This window comes from Typopeltis vanoorti, chromosome 24 (genome assembly GCF_054136105.1).
Source record: "Typopeltis vanoorti isolate ZY-2024b chromosome 24, IOZ_Tvanoo_1.0, whole genome shotgun sequence".
In the NCBI taxonomy this organism is placed as follows: Eukaryota; Metazoa; Arthropoda; class Arachnida; order Uropygi; family Thelyphonidae; genus Typopeltis; species Typopeltis vanoorti.
Window position 1 is genome coordinate 56834764 of NC_143572.1, and position 27116 is coordinate 56861879.

The 27116-nt window shown below is 37.3% G+C and overlaps 1 protein-coding gene across 1 annotated transcript in view; it reads left to right on the top strand.

The window, feature by feature from the left end:
- Positions 1-27116, top strand: part of Ziz (dedicator of cytokinesis protein Ziz) — an 826359-nt gene that overhangs the window by 239448 nt on the left and 559795 nt on the right. Inside the window, exons 10-11 of the mRNA XM_090414187.1 lie at positions 10081-10106; positions 23903-24026. Of these exons, the coding sequence (XP_090270313.1) occupies positions 10081-10106; positions 23903-24026 (150 nt within the window). The remainder of the gene's footprint in view (positions 1-10080; positions 10107-23902; positions 24027-27116) is intronic.

The window sequence follows — 27116 nt, forward strand, 5'->3', positions numbered from 1 at the left end:
ATGATATCTTGCTCTTCCAATTCCTCCATCCATGGAACTGTCCTAAGCTGATTTCTATGACTATTATAATCACCTGCCATATAATTTCACATACATTGCTTTCTCATTGATACTCCTGCATGTCTATTCATCCTCCAAGTCAAAACCACATGGTCACTCTCTCCAACCAGGGCCAGAGATGTCATCTCACTTATAATGTGATCTTCTGATGCTATGAACAAATCTAAAATTCTTGAACCTCGTGTTTCTTCTGCTACATGTTGCCTCTCAAGAATTACAGAAATTCATTTCCCTGACTACTACATGCAGTTTCCTCTTCCCAATTTATACTACTGTAGTGAAAATCTCCAATAACAATCATTCTTTTTGCATTTGCCAAGCTTAACTGCCTCCTTCTCTCCTTGGCTTAGAAATCCCACTAAATATCCTGTCCTGCCCACCTCTACGTCACGCCATATGCTTTCAAAACTATTAGTGCCATTGTCCTCGAAATCCTTCATTGTGAGAGGACATATTTCATCTCTTATCATAAGCAGCAGTATTCCGCTGCTGTATTTGCTCTTCCTATTCTGCTGAAAAATAATATACCCTGCTACTTCTGTTCCTGTCAGTGTATCATCTTCCGTCAACCATGTCTCAGAGATCCCAATAATCTTTGGACATGCTGATGCTATCAGCACCAGCAATTCATCTCCTATATTCTGCATACTCCTGTTATTAGTATAAAGAATCAAAGCATTTCCACTATTTCTATACCTATCATTATCTCCTTCGTACTCCATTGGATCCAGCATGTGTTTGACGCACCGACTTGTTCAGAGAACCACATTCTCTCTAGATGCCTATGTCCTTCCTCATTCAAATGCAAGTGGTCTCTTGCATACAGTTCCTTTCTGTCTTCAAATGCCCTCCAAGCATCGTCATCCATAAAAATGAATTCTTGGCCAATTGCAGCAGCATATGGACGAACTATAGGTTCCAAAATCTCATCATGATACCTTTGGGCTGTTAAGGAACCATTTCTGATAAAATAGAGATCAGCATGGCCAACTATACTTATTCCAGCCCATACCATCAAACTCCCACCTTGATGTTGGGGTCTTTTGCAAACAAACTGTGGATTATTTCTTTTCCACTTTCACGACATATCAAGATACATCGATTATTGGGTTGCAGACTGAACCTGGACTCGTCAATAAAAAGTACATGAGCCCAATCCTCATTTGTCCAATTGCAGTGTTCTTGTGCCCAAATTATTTGTGCTCTTTTGTGATTTGCAGTAAATGGAATGCAGACCATTGGTCTTCGAGCATATAAACCTGTGGCATGAAGACGATTTCGTACTGTCTTTAATAAATTTAGTTTAATCCTTTATCGAAGTATGAGCAAACAAAGTTTGCGCCTGAAAATATCTTCAGGACTGAATATGGTGTTGTACTACCTTACTGGGGTAAGGTAGTACAACTCCGGGCAACTCGTAGCAAAGGTGGAGCAAGCTACCAACAATCCTATCCCAGTATCTACCATAATGCAAAACACATCTCCTTGCAGATATGTATAATGTTATGCATTAAGGGATTGGCTACAACCCAGACTAGTTTCGACCTTTATTGAGGTCTCTTCAGTGGGAGCCAGGCCCAGTGGAGGAGATACCAGGCAGAAGCAATAGAGAGGTCATCTTTACCTATAGGAGTTGCCGAAAGGTGTGCCACCTTTTTTAAATTAAATTACTCTGGATTTAGAAAAAGATGTTGAAAGTTTATTTTTCACTTGGTTAGACTATAATAAATTTAGTTTAATCCTTTATCCAAGTGTGAGCAAACAAAGTTTGCACCTGAAAATATCTTCAAGACTGAATATAGTGTTGTACTACCTTACTGGGATACTGGCTCCCACTGAAGAGACCTCAATAAAGGTTGAAACTAGTCTGGGTAGTGGCCAATCCATTAATGCACGACATTATACATATCTGCAAGGAGATGTGTTTTGCATTATGGGAGATACTGGGATAGGAGTGTTGGTAGCTTGCTCCACCTTTGCTACGAGTTGCCCAGAGTTGTACTAACTTACCCCAGTAAGGTAGTTCAACACCATATTCAGTCCTGAAGATATTTTCAGGTGCAAACTTTGTTTGCTCACACTTGGATAAAGGATTAAACTAAATTCATTATAGTCTAACCAAGTGAAAAATAAACTTTCAGCATCGTACTGTCTTTGTCGATACCAGCCTCCCTGTTGCTGAGGCAAGTTCGCTTCGAAGTTGTGTTGCATTAAATGTTTGATTTCTTCTGGCAAGTAATGACAAATACTGATTGTCTCTTGGAGTTGTTGATGAAAGGCAACATTGACCTTGTCTTTGGCAAACATTTCCCATCTCCAGAAAGTGATTCCAAAGTCGCGAAATTACCCTTTGAGACACATGACACGCTTGAGCGACAACTTGCTGCATTTGTCCGGCTTCTAATCGACCAATGACTCTCCAAGCCATGGATTCCAGGATATCATGTTGCTCTGTCATATTTAACAAAATAATGGGTGGTACGTGATATAAGTTTACAATTGAAGTGATAATTATGCACTGTGGAAGTGAGCACAACAGGCCATACTTTTATACCCACACATGCTAATATGGCTAAGACATGTTTCAACAAGTCTTAGCATGATTTTGTACACAATTGCATGTTCTACACTGTTGTATATTAAGAATATTTTAAAATAAATATGCTACATTTGTAAATTATTTTTATAACTTTGTAATTTACAAGAAAATCAAAATATCTCCTAATTTACTTAAGTATAAAGAGCTAATAAGCTTCATTTCGGCAATGAAAACATTACTAAAATTAAGGGGATATTAAATCCCACATAGTTTTAAAACCGAATAAGAAACTCAAAGATAGGAATCAGAGAGTTTCTTGCCGAATATAGTAAACTATAAAGTATCGGCGAACACTAGCGTTAGCCAATGCAAGTGATCCTAGTACGTAGTACAATCTCGGGCAACTCGTTGCAAAGGTGAGTAAAGTTCAGATCGCTATTCTTAGGTATTTTCCATAATGTAAAAACACATTTCCTAGGAAATGTATGCTGTTATTACATTATGGAGGGAGGTCACTACCCAGACCGGTTTCAGCCTTTTTTGAGGCTTCATCAGTGAGTAGCTAGACCTAATCTAGGTCTAGCTACTCACTGATGAAGTTGTTTTAATTGCATTGTCTCTTTCTCTGTCACACATATATGTACACACAGCTTATCAAACTGTGCCTTAGACTTATTATATACACACAGACCTAATCTAGGTCTAGCTACTCACTGATGAAGCCTCAAAAAAGGCTGAAACCGGTCTGGGTAGTGACCTCCCTCCATAATGTAATAACAGCATACATTTCCTAGGAAATGTGTTTTTACATTATGGAAAATACCTAAGAATGGCGATCTGAACGTTACTCACCTTTGCAACAAGTTGCCCGAGATTGTACTACGTACTAGGATCACTTGCATTGGCTAACGCTAGTGTTCGCCGATACTTTATAGTTTACTATATTCGGCAAGAAACTCTCTGATTTCTATCTTTGAGTTTCTTATTCGGTTTTAAAACTATGTGGGATTTAATATCCCCTTAATTTTAGTAATATCTCCTAATTGTTTTTAGCAGTATATTTCATGTCGAACAGTTTCAAAACGTTTGTGATGTTGTTTTAATTGCATTGTCTCTTTCTCTGTCACACATATATGTACACACAGCTTATCAAACTGTGCCTTAGACTTATTATATACACACAGTCTTAGCAATGCATTCCATTCACCAACTCTCTCCATGCAAAGAAACTGCTCCTGAAATCCTTATTCATGCTCTTGTTATACAGCTTCCAGGGATGGCCTGTAATTCTACCCCTGTCTCTTTCCCATTCAGTGAACAGTCTCTTCTTTATGATAATTTAAGAGAATATGATTAACACATTATATTCTCTTTCTCCTTCTTTCCTTCTGTTTTATACAGGTTGTGGCTATTGGCTACAAACTCTATAAAACTGGTGAAGTAATGTTTTCCCATCCTATGCTTTTTACATCTGACACACATGATCACAACAAAACTATTCATCATCTGAAAAAATATATAAAGTTCTTCATAAATAGGATCTGTATACCACTTTCAAACCATCCAACTGGTAACTTGCATCCATTCTTTGAAGGATCCACTTCATCCTCTTATACATCTTGGAGGAGTGTATGAGGTTCTATGTGCTTGCACTTTAATTTACTTTGAACAGACCAGTAAATCTGTTAACATTCATCTTGAAGAACATAAAGACTATATTCAAGACTTAGACTACATTTGTGATCACATAGGATTAAATGGAAGAATATAAAACTATGCTACATAGAAATTTCCATGTGTCTAAAAGCTGTTTTAAGAATCACCATCAGCTGCGAAAGACTACCTTAACCTCAGTAATGCTACATTAATTTGCCAAAGATCTGGGGGGGGGGGAGAGCCATTCTAAGACCACATTTAGTTTGCCTTCTTTGCATTAACTTTGTATTTAATGGAATAAATTCTGTCCCTGGAGAGCACCTAGAGGATGAAAAACCCTAGTTTCTTGAAGGGAAAAGAAAACTCTATTACCACTGTATGACACTGGCTAACTCACCTTAAAAAGCTCTGATAAAGATTCTTTGCATCGTAGACAAGATTCAAACTCTGATCTTTTCAACTAAAGGGCACTGATAATACCAACTAAGTTACAGAGGCTCACTATTGAGAATTAAGTACTTGAAACAGCATGTGATAAATGGGATTTGGTGTTTGTGGGCACTAAATCTGGTCATAGGATCAGAAGATCTGTCTGTAAATAAGATAACCACATTGCCTCTGACTAGGGGAAGAGTGATCATGTGGTCTTAACTTGAAGGGTTCCAAATGTGGAATTTTCAGTTAAGAAGAGGTGTCTGTAAAACTACAGGACAGATGATTATGAGAAGCTTAGGAAGCAGCTTGAAGCACTGCCATGGCATAAGAATTTGCAATGGAAGTATATTAGCAGTGCATTGTAGATGGTTAAGGATATCTGATGGAAGCACTATCAAACTGTACGTCTAAGGTCAGGAGGATAAATCAGGCAAAAAAATTTTTTGTGCTCATACTGGTGGCCTATTTAAATTATTCTGCAAACTCTTTACATTGCATCACTTAACTGTTACTCTACTCAAATTTTCTATCATGTCTTCTCCTGTGTGCTGCTCCTCCATATACTACTTGTCTGCCCATCAGCCACCTCATATCTGTATTATCTGCTTCATAACCACAACCATCCAAATTGCTCCAGATTGTGGAAACAGAGTTCTTTATGGTATACTGTCAAATGTCTTTGCAAAATCCAGCAGTATCATTCTGTAGCCATTCTCTTTATCCAACTCAGCTGTCACTCTGTAATACAAAGTGAGTAAATTGCCAAGGAAGCATGATCTGCACTTCACAAAACCATGGTGTCCCCCAAAGAGTATCATATTCTTATCCATCCATCTATTCATGAATTTTGTCCTTCATGTGCTTCTCCAATATCTTTACCACTCTTGCTATACTTACTGGTCTATAATTCACTACTTGTCTTGGAGCCTGCTTTTTTGGAATGGAACTATTTTACCCCTCCTTCACACTATTGGGATTTTACCATAGCCGAGACCAGTTAGTTTAGTCAGAGGCTATGCCATTACTTTGCACATTCTTATAATATGTTGGCTGATATTTCATTTACTTCCATGATCATATTTTCAATGAGATTCTGTAATATCCTAAGCTTCCAGTTCACCAACTTCTATTTCTACATCAGTTCCTATTATATGTCACTGTAGTGTCTTCACCTATGCGATAAAGACCATAGACTCTACCAGATCCACCACTGTGAAATCTGAGTTCCCTTCCTCATGCTGCTTCAGGTAATTATTAAGAGGAGGTAAAGAAGGAAATTTATATTTCCTTCCTGCCATTTGATCTTTCCCCTTTCTAGTCTCTCTGCAGATGTTCTCCGTTAGAATTTCTCTCCCTGCACTCATTGTGTTGATTTGCTGATACATGTCAGCCCAGAAGGTACATATCATTCCTGATATGTATCTTCAAGCGGTATACAGGATACTGTGATAGTGCTACATGATAATGTCAAACCAGTTAGTTAGTAAGTATGGGCGTTAGTAGGTATGCTCAAACCAGCTTGAGCATACAATCTACAAACATTCAGATTTCAAAATTTTAATTCTTTCTTACATGATTTATAGTATTTATTATTATTATTATTACATGACCCCTCCAAGGAGTCCAAGGACTTAACTAGGGAGGGTACTCAACTTACAGCTCTGTCTCCACAGCATAATCTACCAACTACACCAAATGCCAATACCATCATCATCATCATAATCATTTACATACAATGCCATCTATTGTCCACTATATATCACAACAACCATTTGCAGTAGAAACGTAGAGAAATTTAAAAATTCACATGGGTGATAAAAATTAAAATTTTTGTTTGAAAAAATTAAAATGAGCTAGATTGCTTCAGACAGTTTTCTTTAAATATTCTATATATTCTTTATATATGTCTGTAGAATATTTTCTGGAGTGAAAGAAGACAAAAAAAAATCTTTAAGATCTATTTTAAAAATTGAACACTATCTATTTACTTAAAAAAAACAACCTAATTGAGTTAAACTAAAATAACAACAGAAAGTTTTGTTTACCGTATTACTTTTTTTTTTTTTTTTTTTTTTTTTTCATAATGACCTTTTCATTGTTCATAATTTATTATCACTTTAAATTTTAAAGAGTTTAAGTGCTTCATAAACATAATTTTTAAATTCATGGTTTAAAAACAGGTTAGCCAGGTTGGCTAGATGGACAGTGTCTGATCTCCAATCAACAGCAGGTGGTTTGAATCCATCTGTGATGACATAGATGTTTGGGAATGTTTTTAAGTGTAGATAATAATTACCACTCATTATTATTGTTATTGTCATCATCTGACTTCCATCGAGTCAGAAACTCATTGTAGAAGGTACACACTATTACATGCAATGCTCATCCAACCGTGCCTTAAACTGATTGCATATGTTTACATTCACAACACACTCAGGCAATTCATTCTACTCACCAGCCACTCTCCATGCAAAGAACCTTCTCCTCACTTCTCTGCTCATGCCCTCCTTATGCAGTTTCCAGCAATGGCCTCTTGTTCTATCCCCTCTCTCCCATTCTATGAAAAATCTTTTCCATGTCAACCTGAAAACAACCTCTGACTAGCTTATATGTCTCTATCTTACCCCTTCCTTCCTCCTAATCACGAGGCTTTGCAAATTACACTCTCTTAATCTGTCCTTGTACTCCACATCCTAAAGATCACTGACCACTTTTGTGAAACATCTCTGGACCCTTCCCAACATATCCTCATCACTATGAAAACCTAGTGACTAAATCTATGCGCAATAATCCATACGAGGCCTGAACAAGGCCTCGTATGGATTATTGTGCACAGTCCTCCTGTAACGCCATAACATCAGCTTGACTCTGCATTGCTCTCCCCAATTTTGCATCATCTGCTAACAGCTGCATATCACTAATTAAATCCATCCCAATATCAGTATCACTTACATACAAATGGGACAACAATGGTCCCAAAACTTTTGGCAGCAAAGGTTGGTCGATTGGTAGAATCTCTGCTACTAATGGCTCACAAAAACTTAAGCAAGTTTGAGAGCAGTTAGTAGTTGGAAAGGGATCAATCATTTGATGCTGTTCGATGCACACTTTCCCTCGATGAGTCTTTGGACTCCTTGTAGGTGTTACATAATAATAAGAATAATAAACTGACCCCTGTGGTACACCACTAGTGACCTTCCTCTTTTGAGATACTGCACCTGCATATTCTGATACCTATCTGACAGCCAGTCACTGACCCAACTGAGAAATCTGTTGTCCTATCCCATCTGTTTCAATTTATTTAACAACTTTCATGTGACAGTCTATCAAAAAGCTTTTGCAAAATCCAAGTACAGTACTGTACGAGGTGTGGCTATTAAATAACGAGACTGGTTACAAAAATGTGGTTTATTATTACAACTGTACAACTCAATTGTTATCCCCTTCAACATACTCCTACCCTCTTTTATCTATGCACTGTTGCATACGAATTTTCCATTGTTGGAAGCAGTGCTGCAAGTCATCAGGTGTTATCTGCTTTAGTAGCGCTGCCGTTTTCTCCTTTACCTCATCCACTAACTGAAAATTGGTGCCCTTCAATGCGGATTTCAACTTTGGAAAAAGGTAAAAGTCGCATGAAGCTAAGTCTGGTGAGTAAGGTGGATGGTCCAACACTGGGATCTTATCAGCCAGATATGCTTTACACACAGTGCACCATGGGCTGGAGCGTTGTACTGATGGAGAATCCAAGCTTGTTCTTCCACAGATCGGGTCTCATCTTCGTCATTCGTTCTCTCAGGTTGGCCAGAACCTCAAGGTAATAATGTTGGTTCACTTTCTGACCCTCTGGTACCCATTCAACCATTATCATGGCATTGATTTAAAAAAAAAAAAAAATGATCAGCATTGTCTTCAGTTTTGACTTGCTCATTATTGCTGTTTTCATTCTTGGTGACGTGAGGAGTTTTCCAGTGCATTGATTGTCTCTTTGTTTCTGGATCGTACTGGAAAATCCACTTCTCATCACATGATGATCTTCCCCTGCAAGTCCGGCTCTGCTGTCAGCCATTCCATGATGTCAGTGCAAATTTGTTTCTGGACATCTTTCTGCTCCTGACACAAGTTTTTGGGAACCATTTTGGCACAGACTTTGTTCATGTTCAATTGCTCATGCAAAATTTGTCATACAGTCTCCTTATCATTGTGCACCATGTCTGCTGTCATCCGAATGCTTAATGCAATCGTTGCAGACAATTTCATTAATTTTCGCAACATTTTGTTTGGTTGCTGCCATTATTATTATTACGGGCAACTTCAAGGAGTTGACAGACTCATTGAGGGAGGCCCTAACATCATGTCAAGAACAACTATTCGACATTCACACAGTATCTATCATACCTTGCCTTGAACTCATTCACAGTCATGGCACCCACAACAGACTCTGGCAGCTTATTCCACTCATTTACCACTCTCCAAGTAAAGAACCTAGCTCTAACACTCATGTTAACCACATTTTTGTCCAGCTTCCATGTATGGCCCATAGTCCTCCCACCACCAGTCCTATTCTCAAAAATATATTCTGAATTAATCTTATAGAAACCCTTCAGTAATTTTAATGTCTCAATCATATCATCCCTTTTCTGCCTATCAACCAATTTCTGCAACCCACAAATCTTCAACCTGTTCTCATAAGGTTCATTCCATAGACCTGCTCTCATCTTTGTCACTCATCTCTGGATCCTCTCCACCTCCTCCCCACCAAGAAGGAACCCTGGCACCCATATCTGGTCACAATAGTCTAGATGAGGTCTTATCAAGGCTCAATACACAGGAACAATAACCTGTTTGTCTCTGCTTATTAAAGTATTTTTCAGCAACCAAGTGATTTGATGAGCTGTTTTGGCCACTTTTGCAATATGCCCCCTAAACTTCAACTCCCTATCCACCAACACTCCCAAATCCCTGGCCTCGTCAATCTCCTGGAGTACGGTTCCACCAATGTGATATACTGCTGCTAATCTTTTCATCCCAAAATGCATAACCTTACACTTCACCCCATTAAATTGACATCCATTCTCCTTAGCCCAGTTCTCCAAACTATCCAAATCATCTTGCAAAATTTTGACATCCTGTGCACTCACTATTGCTCTACCCAACTTTGCATCATCAGCAAACAAATGAACACTTCCTCTCAGATCCTTTCCTATATCATTAATGAACAAATTGAAAAGTAGTGGTCCAAGAACAGAACCCTGCGGCACACCACTAGTCACAGGCCGTCTTTTGGGCTCTACTCCTGAATAAACCACTCTCTGATATCTCTCCATCAACCACCCTCCTATCCATCTTCTTCTTCTTTTCAGCCATTTTCTGTCCACTGCTGGATGAAGGCCTCCTCCAGTTCTTTCCACCTTTCTCTGTTCTTGGCAATGGTTGACCAACTTTCCCCAATAAACTCTGACTGTTCATCACTCCACCTTCTTTTAGAACGTCCTCGGCTTCGTTTCCCTTCTTTGGGAATCCAGTTTGTAAGTATGGTGGTCCATTGCTCATCTTCTCTTCTGGATAAATGTCTGGCCCATTTCCATTTTAGTCGCTTGTGGTGAAGAATGATGTCAGTGATGTGAGTCTGGCTTCTTATTCAGGTGTTTCACTTCTTATCTTTTAATGTGATGCCTAGCATCAACATCTTCATTTTTCTTTGAGGTGTTGTTAATTTATTTGCCAGTGCTCTTGTTAGCGACCAAGTTTCACAACCATATGAGATGACTGGAAGTATACACTGGTTCAATGTCTTCCTTTTTAAACAGAGTGGGACATCATCATTTTGAAAAATGTTTTTCAATTTTCTGAATGCACTCCAGGCAAGTGGAACTCTCCTATTTATTTCGATGTTGAAAGTTTATTTTTCACTTCTTTAGACTATGATAAATTTAGTTTAATCCTTTATCCAAGAGTGTAAGCAAACAAAGTTTGCGCCTGAAAATATCTTCAGGACTGAGGTAAGATAGTACAACACTACCTTAAGTGTAGTCCTGAAGATATTTTCAGGCGCAAACTTTGTTTGCTCACACTTGGATAAAGGATTAGGGTAAATTTATTATAGTCTAACCAAGTGAAAAATAAACTTTCAACATCTTTCTCTAAATTCAGAGTAATTTAATAATAAGATGACACACCTTTTGGCAACTCCTATAGGTAAGGATGACCTCTCCTATTGCTTCTGCCTTAGTATCTCCACTCTGGGCCTGGCTCCCACTGATGAGACCTCAATAAAGGTCAAAACCGGTATGGGTAGTGCCCCCCCCCCTCTTAATGCATAGCAGTATACATGTCTGCAAGATGTGCTGTGCATTATGGGAGATACTGAGACAAGGAGTTGAGAGCTTGATCCACCTTTGCTGTGAGTTGCCTGGTGTTGTACTACCTTACCTCACTCCTATTTATTTCCTTTTGGAGTCCACAGTTTAGGTCAATGAGATGACCTAAGTATGTATATGAAGAGACTCTTTTCAAAAAATTGTTTTCTATTATTATGTTTTTTGGTGTTACTAAACGATTGAACACGATTTTAGTTTTTTCTCTGTTTATCTTTAGACCGACTTTTCTGCTTTCATGATATAGGTCTTCTAGCATTATATTAAGGTCTTCTGGAGTGTTTGCAAAAATATGATATCATCTGCATATCTTAGATGTGTTAAGTTTCTGTTATTCATTTTTATACCAAGGTTTGTCCAGTTTATATTATTAAATATTTCTTGAAGGACTGCTGTAAAGATTTTGGGTGATAGAGAGTCTCCTTGTCGGACACCTTTTTCAATTGATATTTTATTGCTACTCGTGTGAAGTTGGATTGTTGCAGTGAGGTATATTGCCTGGAGGAGATCCATATATTCTCCAGGAACTGCCTAATTCTGGAGTGCATTGATTATTGCGTTAGTTTTGATGGAATCAAATGCTTTTTCATAATCAATGAAGGCTGAACAGAGAGGCAATTGGTTTTCTTCTGCTTTTTCTATTATTTGTTTTACTGCATGAATATGATCAGCTGTGTTGAAGCCTTTACGGAATCCTGCTTGTTCTACTGGTTGATTTGAGTCTAGAAGAGATGTTAACCTGTTTGTTATTACTTTTGTGAGAATTTTGTACAGATTAGAGAGAATACTAATTGGTCTATAGTTCTTTACTTCTTCTTTGTCCCCTTTTTTAAATAACAGTATTAGAGTAGCATTTTTCCAATTTTCCGGTATCTTCCCCTCTTCTAGGCATAAATTTAGTAAGTTTGTGACATGGTATATTGTTTCCTCCCCATTTAATTAATTCTATGTGAATTAGGTCTTCACTAGGATATTTTCCATTTCTTATTTGTTTTAATGAAATTAAAACAAATCCATTTATCCATCTCACCAACCGCATATTTTTCCCCATATGCTGCAGCTTACTGATTAGAATTCCATGTGGTATCCTGTCAAAGGCCTTAGCAAGGTCCAGTAGAATCACTGTAAACCCGTGACCAAGTTGGTGAGTGATATAAAAAATGCTCCCTACATTGATAGATTGAGAGCTTGTGGATTGCAGAGATTGGTTGATAGGCGAAGAAGAGGGGATATGATAGAAACATTCAAATTGCTAAAAGGTTTTTATAGGATTGATGCAGGGGAAATGTTTCAGCTGTGTGAAAGTGATGGAAGAACAAGAGGTCATCTCTGGAAATTAAAGAAGAGTGTGGTTAACAAAGGTGTCAGAACAAGGTTTTTTGCCTGGAGGGTGGTGAATGAGTGGAATTCATTGCCTGACTTAGTTGTGAGCTCTTCGTCTGTAAATGAATTCAAGAAGAGATATGATAGATATTGTTTTGCTAGTTTGGGTCTCCCGCGATGAGTCTACTGACTCCATGGAGATACCCGTAATAATAATAATAATAATAATAATAATAATTACCCTTATCCAGTTCAACCGTCACTGTGTTATAAAACATGAGCAAGTTACTGAGGCATGATCTACCCTTCACAAAACCATGCTGTCCCCCATACAGTATCCCATTTTCATCTATCCAATCCTGTATTTTTCTCTTGACTATTTTCTCCAAGATCTTGACAATGATTCCTGATATGCTGATCAGTCAGTAATTTACAACAGCAGTCTTTGGAACCTCCTTTATGCAGTGGAACTATTTTCCCCTCTTTCCACCCCCTCGAGACTAACCTCAAATTAAACAAAATGGTCAAGGGAACTGACAATTCTTTAGCCGCTTCATGTATGACACAAGCTGGTATACCATCCAATCCCACAGATGTATTGATATTGAGGTTTTGTATTAGACTATTCACCTCCACTTCGTTCACCACAATTCCTGTATAAGCTATTGGTTCATTCATTCCTGCAATGTCACCACCTGGATGATATACTCTTTGCAAAGTGCTCGCTCAGTAATTCAAATATATCAGCTGATTCGGTTACCTCCCTACCATTGGCATTCTTTAAAATCATTCTGCCATATGCATTTTTTCTTTTACTTGCAACATTTCGAAAAAACTGTTTGGGATTCTCTTTAGCCTACATGGCTAATGTTCTTTCATAATCCGTTTATGCTTTTCTTACCACACTCGTTACTCTTCTGGCCTGCGCTTTATACCGTTCATGTGCCTGCCGGTCACCTTTCTCCTTAAATTCCCTCCAAAGTTGTTTCTTTTTTTGCAGCTCAAGCTTAATGGTGTTATTCATCCATTTAACCCCTACTTGATTTATTATTTGGACTCTAGGTATACAGTCAGCCATTGCCTCATGCAAACACTTCTTAACCGCCTCCCATTCACTATCAACATCCAGTCCTTGCAGTTTTATATGCCATGGCACTGAACCAATCAAACTCCTAAGCTTGTCATGCTTACCAGCCCGATAATTCCACATGTACCCTGTCTTAATTGTAAATTCCACACCCTTAGCCACCTCCCAAGTCAAGACCCTATGATCACTCTCACCAATTGGTGGCGACATGGTCATATTCGTTACAGCCAAATTCCCAGATGCAATTACTAGGTCACGCACTCTCTGACCCCTAGTATTTTCCATTACATGCTGTCGCAGATAGTTATTCCTTAATAACCACATAAAATCCAATTCCTTCCTCCCATGTGTCTTCTCCTCCTTCCAATCAATGTTACCATAGTTGAAATCTCCCATAATAATTACCCTCCTTCCACTCATTTCTTCTATTTGCTTATGCATACTATCTTCACCATCTATTCTATCACCTGGTCTATAGCAGCACCCAACTGTATATTTTGTTCTGCTAGCCTCAATCTCACACCTAATAGCCTCAAATGTGTTCTTTTCGTTATCCTGCAGTTCCATTTCTATTCTCCTTGGCTGTAGCTCATCAGCTATGACAGGGTAACCCATTCGTTTTCTTTAGCATTTTCTCGACCTTCAGCAAAGTGTTTGTGCCATTCAAACATTTGTACACGTGACATTGCATTATCACCTTACATCTCCTGTAACAGTTTCAAACACTCGTTCGCCAATTTGAGATTAATGCGCTGCTTGAGATTAACGTTGACATTTTTCGGGCAAAGTGACTTCGCACGTGTTTCTTTTATAACTGCCTACAGACTAACTACGAGTGACAGTGAACAATGCTTATCTCAACTGCTTCTAGAACCTTCAAGTTCATTCATGGTGTAAGCAGATCCCACTGCTATGATTACACAATTCATAGCACACTTTGTCTCGTTATTTTGACTGTACGACAAATTTTACATGAGCCACACCTCATATATGCATCTCCCCTGTCCAAGGTATTTTTACTGGAAAATCCACATCTCAGTAGCGTTAAACATGATCTCCCTTTAACAAACTGATCCCGATAACCACAGAGAATACTGTTGTTATCAACCCATCTCTGTATCCTACTTCTCACCAATCTCCCCATTATCTTCACCACAACTCCAGATATACAGATTGGCCTATAATTTGAAGCTACAGCCTTATCACTACCTTTATGCAGTGGAACTATTTTACCCTCCTTCCACTCCCTTGGAACCTGTGCTGTTGTAAGGCATTTTTTAAACAGGCATGTTAATGCTACTGCCAATTCTTTGGAAAATTCCCTGAAGATGTATAGTATAGTACGCCCACAGATTCAAGACCCTTCGACACTTCTCGCATGTCACAAAAAGGAGAATCCATTCCGATAATAAGGTAATCAATCCGTCTTCTGAGATGAGTTTGTTTATTATTACAGGTTGGAAAATTTAGCTTTTCTTTTACAAACATTGTAGTTTTTAAACTAGTACAGCAACAGACAAGAAAGCACGTGATTTCACATGTTGGCGACCAATTCGTACATCCTTCACCTTCAGCATGAATCGACTATTCTTGGCAGAAAGCCGAGCTCTACAAAGTGTGGGGGTACAGTATATATCTTCAAATCCTATTGCCTATTGACATCAAGGTTATTTATATCCTCAAATACCTCCTGCTCAGTCACAGTTAAGCCATCCTCTCCTATGTCCTCTGCACTTAAGTTCTTCATGATCCAACCCTGATGATCATGAAACATCCTTATAAATTGATTACTGAATACCTCAACAATGTCTTCTGCAGCAGTCACCATTCTACCATTTTCTTCCATTAACATCATCTTACCATAATCATTCCTCCTTCTGCTCGCTACATATCTAAAAAAAACTCTCTAGGGTTTTTCTTTGCCTGATTTGCCAATTTCTACTCATACTGCACTTTTGTTTTCCTTACTAACTGAGTCACTCTCCTGGTTTGTTCTTTATACCCTTCATTAACTGATTATTATTCATCTTGTACTGCCTCCAAAGTACTTTCTTTTTCCAGATTTCATACTTAAGCTCCTCATTCATCCATTTTACACCTACCTCATTCAACCAAAAGGTTAAATCCAACCTTTTGGTTGAATGAGGTAGGTGTAAAATTCGAATTTTGTCAGTTCCCAAGCAGCATTATTTCCTTACTACTGAACTCCTCATTCCTTGCTAAAGCTCCAAGCTGTATCATCAGTCTTAATCATAGAATAATCAGTCTTATAATTCCTCATATATCCTTTCCTCAAAAAAGTCTGCATATGGCTAGCCACAACCCAGGTGATCACTTCACAATCACTCTCACCAACTGGAGGAGAGTGTGAAACTCCACTCACAATTACATCCTCTGGTGAAATGATCAGATCTAAAACTCTCGATCCTTACTTGTCCTCCTTTGTGTGCTGTCTGGGATAGTTATCTCTCAAGAACTTGAAAAATTCATTTTGCTTATTCCCAAATGCTATCTCTTCATTCTAATTTATACTGCCACAATTAAATTCACCCATAATAATTACCCTTCCTTTGTTCACTAATCCAAGTTTATACATTTCTTCATCACCACCTCCACATTTCTGCTCAACTAAATGTCTTCCTTTCAACCTACATGTTACACCACTGTGCCTCATAACCATTGCCACTATTTTCCTCTTTTATGTCTACCTTATTTGGACATGAAACCTCTGATATCTCTGCTATCATCAGCAGCACTCCCCCTCCCTTCTTGTCCTTTCTATCCTTGCAAAAAATACTGTATTATTATTATTATTATTATTTGACACCTCCAAGGAGTCCAAGGACTCATCGAGAGAGGGCACCTGCTCTACAACTATCTCCACCAACTGACTGCAATTACAACACACCATCTACCACCGATCACCACCACCACTACTATTTCTACAGACAATCGCAAACATCCATGCCCACGGCAGGATTCAAACCCACAGCCGTTTGGCTGGAGAGCCGATATGCTAACCACTCGGCCAGCCTGGCCGGCATGTTAGGCCCGGTAGAATGTTATCTTCATTCAACCATGTTGAATGAAGTGAATAAACTCATTCAGTGAAATCATTTCATCTCCTTTAATTCTGATACTTCTGGCATTTGTAAACAAACACAGTAATTTATTTTTAGGCTTATAACCAGTCCTATCCAAGCCACTTGTGGGTTGTGATTTCTCCACCACACCTGCCCAATTACCTTTATCACCACTTATCATATATATCTGCTCAGTCTCAACTTCCCACCCATATCACAATATACTCCATCTTCATATACATTCACTGCCACTTTCAACATCCACTCTCCCTATGCCCTGTTGACCCAGGGACCCCCCCCCCCACACACACATTTCCCTGTTCCTCTCGTATTCCTGTTCTCTCAGTGCACTCACTGAGAGAACAGGAATCATGCCTGTATAATTTCATTCTCTCAAACTTCCTTCTCCTCTAGCATACCATTCATGATTTTGGCTCTCCATCACAACTCATCAATGTCATACCCTGGCAACACACACTGACAACCTTTCCCACTGCACTGTTATCTTTCACTCTTCTCAATAACCTGATATTTGCCCTCATATTCTCCTTATGTCCACTTATATCATTTGTTCTCACAATCACCACTAATTATCTTGTTTATTTCTTCCTCATGTCCAGTGCCTGAATTATCCTACTCATTCTCCCTTCTGGATAGCAGACCAGAAGAATCTTCATATTCTACTATCCTGGAATCACTTGTCACCTGTTTTACTCTTTTTTCTTTCACTCTATTCTCTTGCATACTTTCATTAGTTTCTACTAAATGCGTAACATTACTCTGCATATAACTCATTTTATTTTTCATTTTCAATAACTGTTTCATTAATCTTGCATTCTGACAATTTCTCTCTGTCACTCCCTCAGTCTCGCTACCTCTCGTTCTGCTGCACCTTACTTCCATTTCCTCATTCACACTTTCTTTTGCTCCCTTATCACTAATTTTCATTTCCACATTCTTGCATTCTTTCATTTCCTCAATTTCACTAGCTTTCATTTCATTTCCGTTTCTTTCATTCACACTATTTTGTATCTGTTTCCCATTCATTACTCGTGGTCTAATAATATATCGCACTTCCTACAAATCCATGCTTTCTCTCATCTTCTGTTCATTCTTTCTCTCTTCACAAACACATCTCTTATACTCATGACATTGAATCATTTTTAAAAAGTCTGTTGTTAATACCACTTGATTTTCGTGGCACTTGCCTAGTCACACCGGTGGTTGACTTCATAAGTACTGCCATTGTGTTATATTTAAAGAAGGCAATTTTAACTAATAAATCACACAGAAATCATGCCAAAAATCACTCAGACACACTTTGTTATCAAAAATAAATAGTACAACACTAAGGTTCATGAAATATTGCCAATTACCACTCAAAATGGCACATCTTTCTGGAACGTTTTCCAACACTGCACAACTTGAGACCACTAGTCTGCTTTATTGGATGCCTGAAATGATTTGAAAAAAAAAGTATCATGCTTGGATTTTAGGACAAGATTTCTTAAGCCTCTGTACCTTTGTAGGGAGCTGGTGTCATGCACAAGTGGTATGTAGAGTTTCCCCTTTCCAGAAATTTTGACATTTCATAGTGCAAACCAGAAGAGCCTTCTTGGATTATTCAGTATTGACAATGACCTTTGGTTGGAAAGACATGGGTTCAAATCCCATTTAGGATGTGAAGAACTTGTGCTTTTGCAACTTTTTTCAACTGAAGGTGAGTGAGCTAATCTCTTCCTGAGCTGGATGGGGTTTCTCATCCTGCTATCAGACAAACCAACCAAGATAACATGTACAAAACAGACCTAATACACTGCCCTCATAATATACACTGGCCTTAGTTGCTTTTGCCATAATATCAAATAACAGTAATATCCTGCAAGACAAAACCAGCTTGAGAATATATGTGATACTGCATAATCTGCTTTGATAGACATATGAAACTACATAGACAGGGCTGTTAATTTAATCAGAGTATTAAGTTTATATGCAGGAGTTACTTGGTTATGACAAGTTTTTGAGCTTAACACCTGAAGGTGAAGTATGACAGCAGGATTCCCAGATTATTTTATTTTTAGTCTAATTTAATCCACCAATTATCTGATTCTTAGCACAAGCTCAGGTCTGCCTGACCATGTTTTGGTCAGCTAGACCTGACCATTTCTTCACCACAACAAATACAAATTTGAAAGACTTTTTTTTTTTTTTTTTTTTTTTTTTTTTTTTTTTTTTTTTTTTTTTTTTTTAGAATCAGAAAAATTATATTAAAAACTAACCTAATGTTAATAAATATGGTTGCATTAACCTTCCCAAGATTTGGAAAACTTTAATTTCCCAGATCTCCTCCCTTCCCAACAGCTTTCAGTCTAATCTTTTCCATATATTATTTTGGACAATTTTGTGTATGTTTTTACAATTTTAATATTGATTTCCTGATGATGTCTCAGTGACTGAGAAGAAATATAGGATTAATAAATAATTAAACATGTGTTTAATTATTTATTTGTTCTGTTTTTATTCCATTAAACCTTATAATGAGTGGAGTGTGATAATATTTAAATTGTTTATTTAATACTAGAAAACTGTTCTATGATCATTCATTAAAGCATAAATTGTTTAATATGATTTTGCATGTTGAAAGTATAATATTTTAGTATTTTGTATTTAAGGTGGATGGAAGGCAGGTGTGTACGAAGTGTGAGCTCAATGAGGATTTAATGAGTGCTAATATGTTGATAACTGAAAGTGTTAGTAGCGAGAATGCTGCGAGGAGGATGAGTGCTCATATGATAGAAAAGGAAGGTGCAAAAGAGCAGTGAAAAAATGTTAAAAAAAGTTTTGAGAAAGAGAACGAGTGATCGGAGAAACTTAACAATCAAGTAAGAAAGAAGAAAGTGATGTGAATGTGGCAGAAGTTACAAAACAAAGTGCAGTTAAAGATAAGGTGGTGAGTGGCACTGACTGTGAACAAGCATGTATAACCAAAGGTTTGAAAGTTTAAAAATTTGAAAGCATGAATGACAGCAAAAAATGTCACGTAAGATTTGAAAGATCAGTTGGTTAAGATGAGGCAAGAGATGAAATGGATGCAGAATGAAGTTAAGAGAATTTGAGATATGTATTGAAAAGTGAAAATGATGAAAACAAACAATGGTGATATAAAAGAGGTAATGAAAGACCTGCAAGTGGCGTTGATGGTGATTTAGTTATTAAAAGTGTGCTGGACGAGAGAATGCATAAAGTATGTTTTACTTGAGGTAGAATGAGTAGAGTGATTGAGACATTAGATATGAGAAATAAGCAAGCAAAAGAGTTGGTAGTTGTAATAGGTACAAATGATTTGACTGCAAACAAAGAACACGTCAATTGGATAACAGGAGAATAGTGTAATGGGAAAGGTGTAAGCGTGTCGTGTTGCCCAGGTATGACAGTGGTGAGATGAGGTGGAGAGCAAGGATTATGAATGATATGTTAGCAGAAATGTGTGAGGAGAAAGGAGTGCACTTTGTTAATGTGTGGAATGAGTTTGAAGGATGAAGTGAACTGTATAGGAGCGATGGACTTTATTTGATGATTTTGGTGTGAGTCGCTTGGAGAGACTACTGCTGGAAGGTAGAGAAGTGAGTGCAGAGAAGGAATCTGATTAAGTGGTAAGCGATGTGGAAGAACAGGAGAGATTGAAGAGGTGGCTGTGAATGAAGAAGTGAATGGCATTAGTATGGAGAATGAGAGAACTGGTGTGCAAGATAGACAGGGAAACTGGGAGGCTCAAGGTGGATAGAGGAACACAGCATGAGAGAGGTAGATACTCTAAAAGGATGTGATGCATGTATAGACAAAAAGGGAAGGGGATGACCTGGGATCAAGGGAAAACAGTTGGATCTGAAGAAGGTTCGAAGATGAATAAGGAGAAAAAAAAATGGCTCAAGTTTAGTATGGAGAAGTCACATCAAATAAGTGGTGTCAGTGGAACTAGCTATAAATCCAGGAATAAGCTGCTGTGTTTGTATACAAATGCTAGAAGTGTAAGAAACAAGGCAAATGAAATGGTTACATTAATTGAGTCTGTTCACCCAAAAATTATTGGAAATGAGACATGGTTGGATGGTTATATCCTGACAGGAATAGAGATGGAAGTGTATTATATGTTTCGTGAAGATAGAAAGGGAGAGGGAGTGCTATTGATAAAGAAAGTCTTATGTCCGTACAAGAGTAGAGATGCAAGAGGGAAATAGTGCCAGTGATTTTCAGGCAGTATGGTGTGAGATAGAGGTGAATAAAATGAAATACTTAGTTGGATGTTGTTATAGACCTGATAATGTGGATGGTAGTGACTATGAAATGTATAATCAAATTAGCCAAGTAAATAAGAAAAGGGTGATTATTATGGGTGATTTTAACTATGGCAATATAGACTGGGATGATGAGATAGCAACTGGAAGTAAAGAAAATGAGTTTCTTGAGTTTTTGAGGGACAACTACCTCAGACAGCATGTAACAGAGGGTAAACTAGGATTAAGGGTCTTGGATTTGATCATTTCATCAGAGGATGTAATTATAAATGAAGTATCAAATCACCCTCCAGTTGGTGAGAGTGACCATGAAGTGATTACCTGGGTGGTTGCCAGCAGTATGAGGACATCTGTGAGAAAAGGGTACATGTGGAAGTACAAGGCTGGTGATTATAAAGAGCTCAGGAGACAGCTTGCAGGTGTAGCATGGGACGAGGAGTTAGCTGAAAAAGAGAGATCAGTGCATTCAGTTTTGGGGATATTCAAGACCTATCTAATAGAAGCAATGTCTAAATGTATTCCAAGGGTCAGAAGGTTAAATAAGGTGGGTGTGAATGAATGAATGAAGAGATTAAGCATGTGATACAGAGAAAAAAGGCATTATGGAGGCAGCATAAGAGAAGTGGTAATAACCAATTCCATGAGGATTACAAAGACCAGACAAGGAAAAATGACTTGGTTGGTGAGGGTAGCAAAAGTGAAGTATGAGCAACAGTTAGCTAATGAAGCCAAAAAGAATCCTAGGGAGTTCTTTCGACATGTAGCCAGCAAAAAAAATAATGATTATAGAAAGCTGACATTGATTGGAGAAAATGGTATAAGGACAACTATGGCAGAAGATATAGTGGAGATACTTAATGAGCAGTTCATAGGGAGGAGACACTGACTGTAAGTGAGCAAGAGGTTAATGGGGAATTGAGCAAACTAGATGTTAATAAGGCTGTGGGACTTGGTAACATATCACCACTTAATTGAAAGGGAGATGGTAATTCTATTTTATTATTTTATAGCCAGGTACGAAACTCGGGTCAAAATCCATCGACATCCAAAGAGTTTCAATGCCGAAAAAACTATCGGCGGAACCAAGTGTAAATGATCACTTGGGTAGTACAACACCAAGGCAACTCCATGCAAAGGTGGAGCAAGCTCCATCACTAACTTTAATATTCTCTCATAATGTAAAACCCAGCTCCTAAGAGATGTATATATGCTGTTTTACATTATGAGAAGAGGTCACTACCCAGACCGGCTTCAACCTTCTTTGAGGTCTCATCAGTGAGTAGGTAGACCTGGAATATCAAGGTTTTAAGTGAACCAAAACTTACATACCTCTACTATCGAATTGCCGAAGTGGTGTACTTATATATTGTTAAATATTGTTAATTACTAAGATAATAAGCCAAAAGGTATTTTACCGGCGAATTTGTTAATCGAAATAATGTAATTTTCAATTATCAAATTCGCCGGTAAAATAGCCTTTCTGCTTATTATCTTAGTAATATCGCCACTTATTCTGAAGGAATGTGCCAGGGAATTGGCATCTGCCTTGACATATTTTTTTGATGAGTCTTGCACTGGTTCGAGTTTCAAAGGAGTGGAAGGAGTGCAAGATTGTGTTGCTTCATAAGGGAGGTGACAGAACTCAACTATCAAATTATAGTCCTATCTGTGTGTCAGGTGTTGTGGTAAAGTTGTTGGAGCTGATGAGAACTAGGATCGATCCAGAAGTGGGTTGACAACAATAGTATTATCTTTAATGGACAGCATGGATTTGCTAAAGGGAGGTCATGTTTTAGTAATCTACTTGCTTATTACAATAAGGTGACAGCAGCATTGGATGTTGGAAATTGATACACAGTAGTGTATTTAGACTTTGAAATGGCTTTTGATAGATTACTGTATGATAAGCTGATAGTCAAACTAGAGTGGATGGGATTGGATATTAGATGGGTGCATTGGATTGGGGAATGGCTATCTGATATGTATCAACAAGTCGTATATAGTGGAGCAATATCCCAGAAGAGGAAAGTCACTAGTGGTGTGCCTCAGGAGTATGTTTTAGGGCCATTGCTGTTTAACCTGTATGTTAATGATATTGGCAAAGATTTGGATGGGGATATTCAGTTGTTTGCAGATGATGCAAAGTTAGGATGAACTAATTAAAGTAAAGAAGATGTTGTGGCCTTACAAAAAGACTTGAATTGAGTGGATGGTCACGGAAATGGGGATTGCAGATTAATGTTGCAAAATGTAAGTTTTAAAATTTGGGAAATAAAGATTGAATGTAGAATTTACACTTGGCGGGGATATGTTGTTGTAGGTGGATGAAATAAGAGATCTTTGGCTGATAGTGGATAAAGGTCTAAAATTTAGAGGACACACTGCCAAAATTGTGAGGACAACACAACGAATTCTGGGAATGATGTAGAGAACACTGACTTGTAGAAGTAAGGAAATTTTGTTCCATTGTATAAGGCTTTGATTACCCCACACATGGACTTCTGTGCACAGATTTGGTCACTTGGTTTTCAAAAGGATGAAGAGATGTTGGAAAAGGTCCACAGATGGCTTACTAAGGTAGTTTCTGATCCCTGGAATGTCAGATATGAGGAAAGGTTGATAAGATGCAATTTACAGATTCTGCTGGAAAGGAGGAAGAGGGGGTGATATGATAGAGACCTACAAGTTAGTAAGGCGTTGTTATGGGATCAATGTTAGAGAGATTTTATAGCAAACGGTGGGAGATCAGGGGAGAACCAGAGGACATGGAAGCTGTATAAGGATGGTGTGAGTAGGGGAGTGAGATTCAAGTTTTTTGCATGCAGAGTTGTGAATGATTGGAATGCCTTGCCTGAGAGTGTGGTGTCTGCAGAGAGTTTGAGTGTGTTTAAGGCATGGTATGATGAACTGTGTTTATGAGTGTTAAGGACCTTCTAGATGAGTCTTTGACTCCATGGGGTCTTGTGATAATATTAATATAACATTTATATTGCTTATAACATTTTTATGTGATATACTTTACAGCGTGTTGCCCATTCTGCTGGTTTTGAATATGAACATATTGTAAAGCCATACAGGGAAGAATTTGGAACACGGATATGTGTTAAGTGTGAAGAAATAAAGTTCAAACTTCAAGCACCATTAGAAAATGAAAAGGGAACATTATGCCAGGTTGAATAATTTTTTTTTTTTTAAATAATTAGTTATATATATAATATGTTGAAATAAGAATTAGGAGGACAGCACAGTATTTCAGAAGAATCTAAATTGTATATATATCTCAGTATCACGTAGGCACTCATTACACTTTTCACCTTTCTCATAATCCTCTGGAACATCATCAAATTCCTGATATATACCCTCATGGGATGTACAGGATCTTATGATAGTACCACATGAAAAGTTACATCATTGCTAACTTCCTACCAACAATTTTCCTTCAGATTAGCTTGTTATCTGTCAACATTCCAATATTATCAAATTTTCTATTTCTGTCTTCTAAGGCACTTTTTATTGTATCAATCCACCTACATCTTGGTCTTCCTCTGTGTCTTTTACCTGCCATCCTGTCAAAGAACACTTGTTTAGATAATCTTTCCTCTCCCATTCTGTTCAAGTGTGCATACCACTTGAACAGAATATGATTTGTGATAATGATATACAGGAAAATCTCACTTAACGCGATTGATTAATCCATTAATTAATGTGCACTAAGCGAAATCGTGTTAAACAAGTGCGATAAACAATGGGAATAATTATAATTCATCCATCAGTTAACTTAAATTTGAAAAAAAAAAGAAAAAAAAATATATTAGAGGATAAAATCATCCAAGTTAATAAAAATCAATTGCTCAAATTTTTGTTTAATGTCTAAACATTTGATTGAGCTACTTTTTTACAAAAAAAATTAAGTGAAGATGTTTGAACAGTGCTTGACTTTTTCATCTTGTCATGCAATTTGATGCATGACAAGATGAAATGCATCTTGTCATGCATCAAATTTATCAGATTTTGGTGGACTTCGAAGCTTCGTTCCATATCAGAATCAGCATCAAACAAAATTTCCTTACCATGATCAATGTGATTGAAAACTAGCCCAAATTCTTTTGCAGTTAGCTTCTTAGTCATGACATTCTGTTCTTGTTTGCATTCCTTATCTTCTACTTCTTCATACGTATGCTGTTCTTGTAGTTGAAGGAAATTATTAATGACTTTCAGCTTTTCCTGTAACATAATTACTTTTCTTCTCTTTTTATTACTACTTCTTTCTTTATCAGTCTTTCTCTTTTCCATATCTGGGGGTTGAATATAATAAATCCTTAAAGGTATCTAAATTAAAGCAGAATGAAGGAAAAGTGATTGAGCAGGAGAAAAGGTTTGTATGTGCTCTTGCGATGGTAGCTTTATATCAGTTGCCAAGTGTCGCCGGCCACTAGCTGCTACATTGACAAGTGCTGCCACTCGCTGCAGATTGGTGACAATGAATTTCGTGTAATGTAAAATTTCGCATAACATAAAAAAATCACATCAACTGATTAATCACTCTCTTAAAGTGGGAAATAGTATAATTTCACTCAATCATGCTGACTGAATTATTGCACATATTGAATTCGCATTAAGAGAGGTTAAGTGTTGCATATCCATTGACATTCATCTTTCCAGCTACTTCTAACAAAGATCTGAGTCCATATCAGGAAAAACAGCTCCCTGACCCTTTTATATTCATCACTAGTTATTTCATATTTGGATTAATACATATGTTTCCAGGCATGCACTATGCCTATGCTCTTCCATCTGAGTGGAAAAGGATATTAGTGTGATTCAACTTTATATTATCAACTTCCATTACTCTATCTACCAGTTTTATGTTGTTTACATCAGCAATTTTTGCAATTAATTGCTATATTGATTTTTTGCTTATTTGCTGCTACCTTTTCATAGAAAAACTTAAATCATGCTACTCTTTGCATAGTGTCTTGCTATTATAATCTGAATCCCTGTAGATGGAACTCTTGATTAATCCTTTTTACATTGGACTGTTGAGATTTCTAACTGCAGCAGCATACTTAGGTTTTTAGTGCTTTTGACAAATTTGTAGCTGAGCACCTATTATAGTGTGACAGTTTTGATAATTGGTAAAATTTTCTGCCACTGGAACTGATGGCTGTAAAGTAAAAACGGAAACAATTCAACATAGTTGTATTCTGTTCCACTGCTGGATAGCTGAAGATTATGAAATAAACTTATGTTTTTGGTATTTGCTTTAAATATAAGCAGAATATGCTTACAGTAAATAAAGTATATGTTGAAGATATGGGCATGGGTAAATTTCTTGTGTGAGTGTGTGTGCAAGGAGATTTGTGTCTGCTGTTTCCCTTTAGAGAACTTCCATTACCTCAAAATGCTTGATTGATGTGGGAAAATATGGTTTGTTTCAAGAACAAAATTTGTCCAAGTTTTCTCATATTTAAATTCTGTTTTGTCTAATTCTATGAAAAGATGTTAATTTCTCTCTTTGTGGACATTTTTTAATTAATGTCAGAACAGATTTGACCCAATATTTTAGGGTTTTGAATGTGTGTATGTGTGTGGAAGGGTTGTTATTGTTTTAAGAAAAGTTTATTTTATATGTTGTTTGTGCGTGCGTGCACGCACACACACACACTTGGTTAATAAAATAAAATAAAATAAAAAAAAACGAAGACTCAGTTTAGCATAGTGAAACATCAAAATATAGGTCTGGGGATAGAACCTGTAAAATTTGGCAAAAAGATATTTACATTAATTGCCACAGAATATGACAGGATAAAGTTATTACCTGTTAACAGATATTTAACTGGTACAAATTATCAGGATATTCAAACATTAAACTTGTACAGCTCCTCTTTTAGAGGTCCAGAAGCTCTTCTCTCCATAGCACTAACAGTAGTTGACTCTTGAAGTATATGTGTACCTTATACAAAAGTATAGTTCCATGTTTGACAACAGTAACATATCAGCATTTCTTTTTAAAATGGATGTCCCAATACTTATTTCAACATGAAGTAAATTATGATAAGATAATTAATATATGGGCATTCTTTGTTATAAACTATAGGTGATTTTAATTTTGCTATGATGATACTATTTTTTAAAATTTTCTATCAGCACATAAATTTGAAAATTCTACCATATCTTCAGTTAAGAATTTGAATAGTTGCATGTTTCTAATTCATCATTTATATCTGATATATAAATATACTTTTCAGAGGAATACTTTGT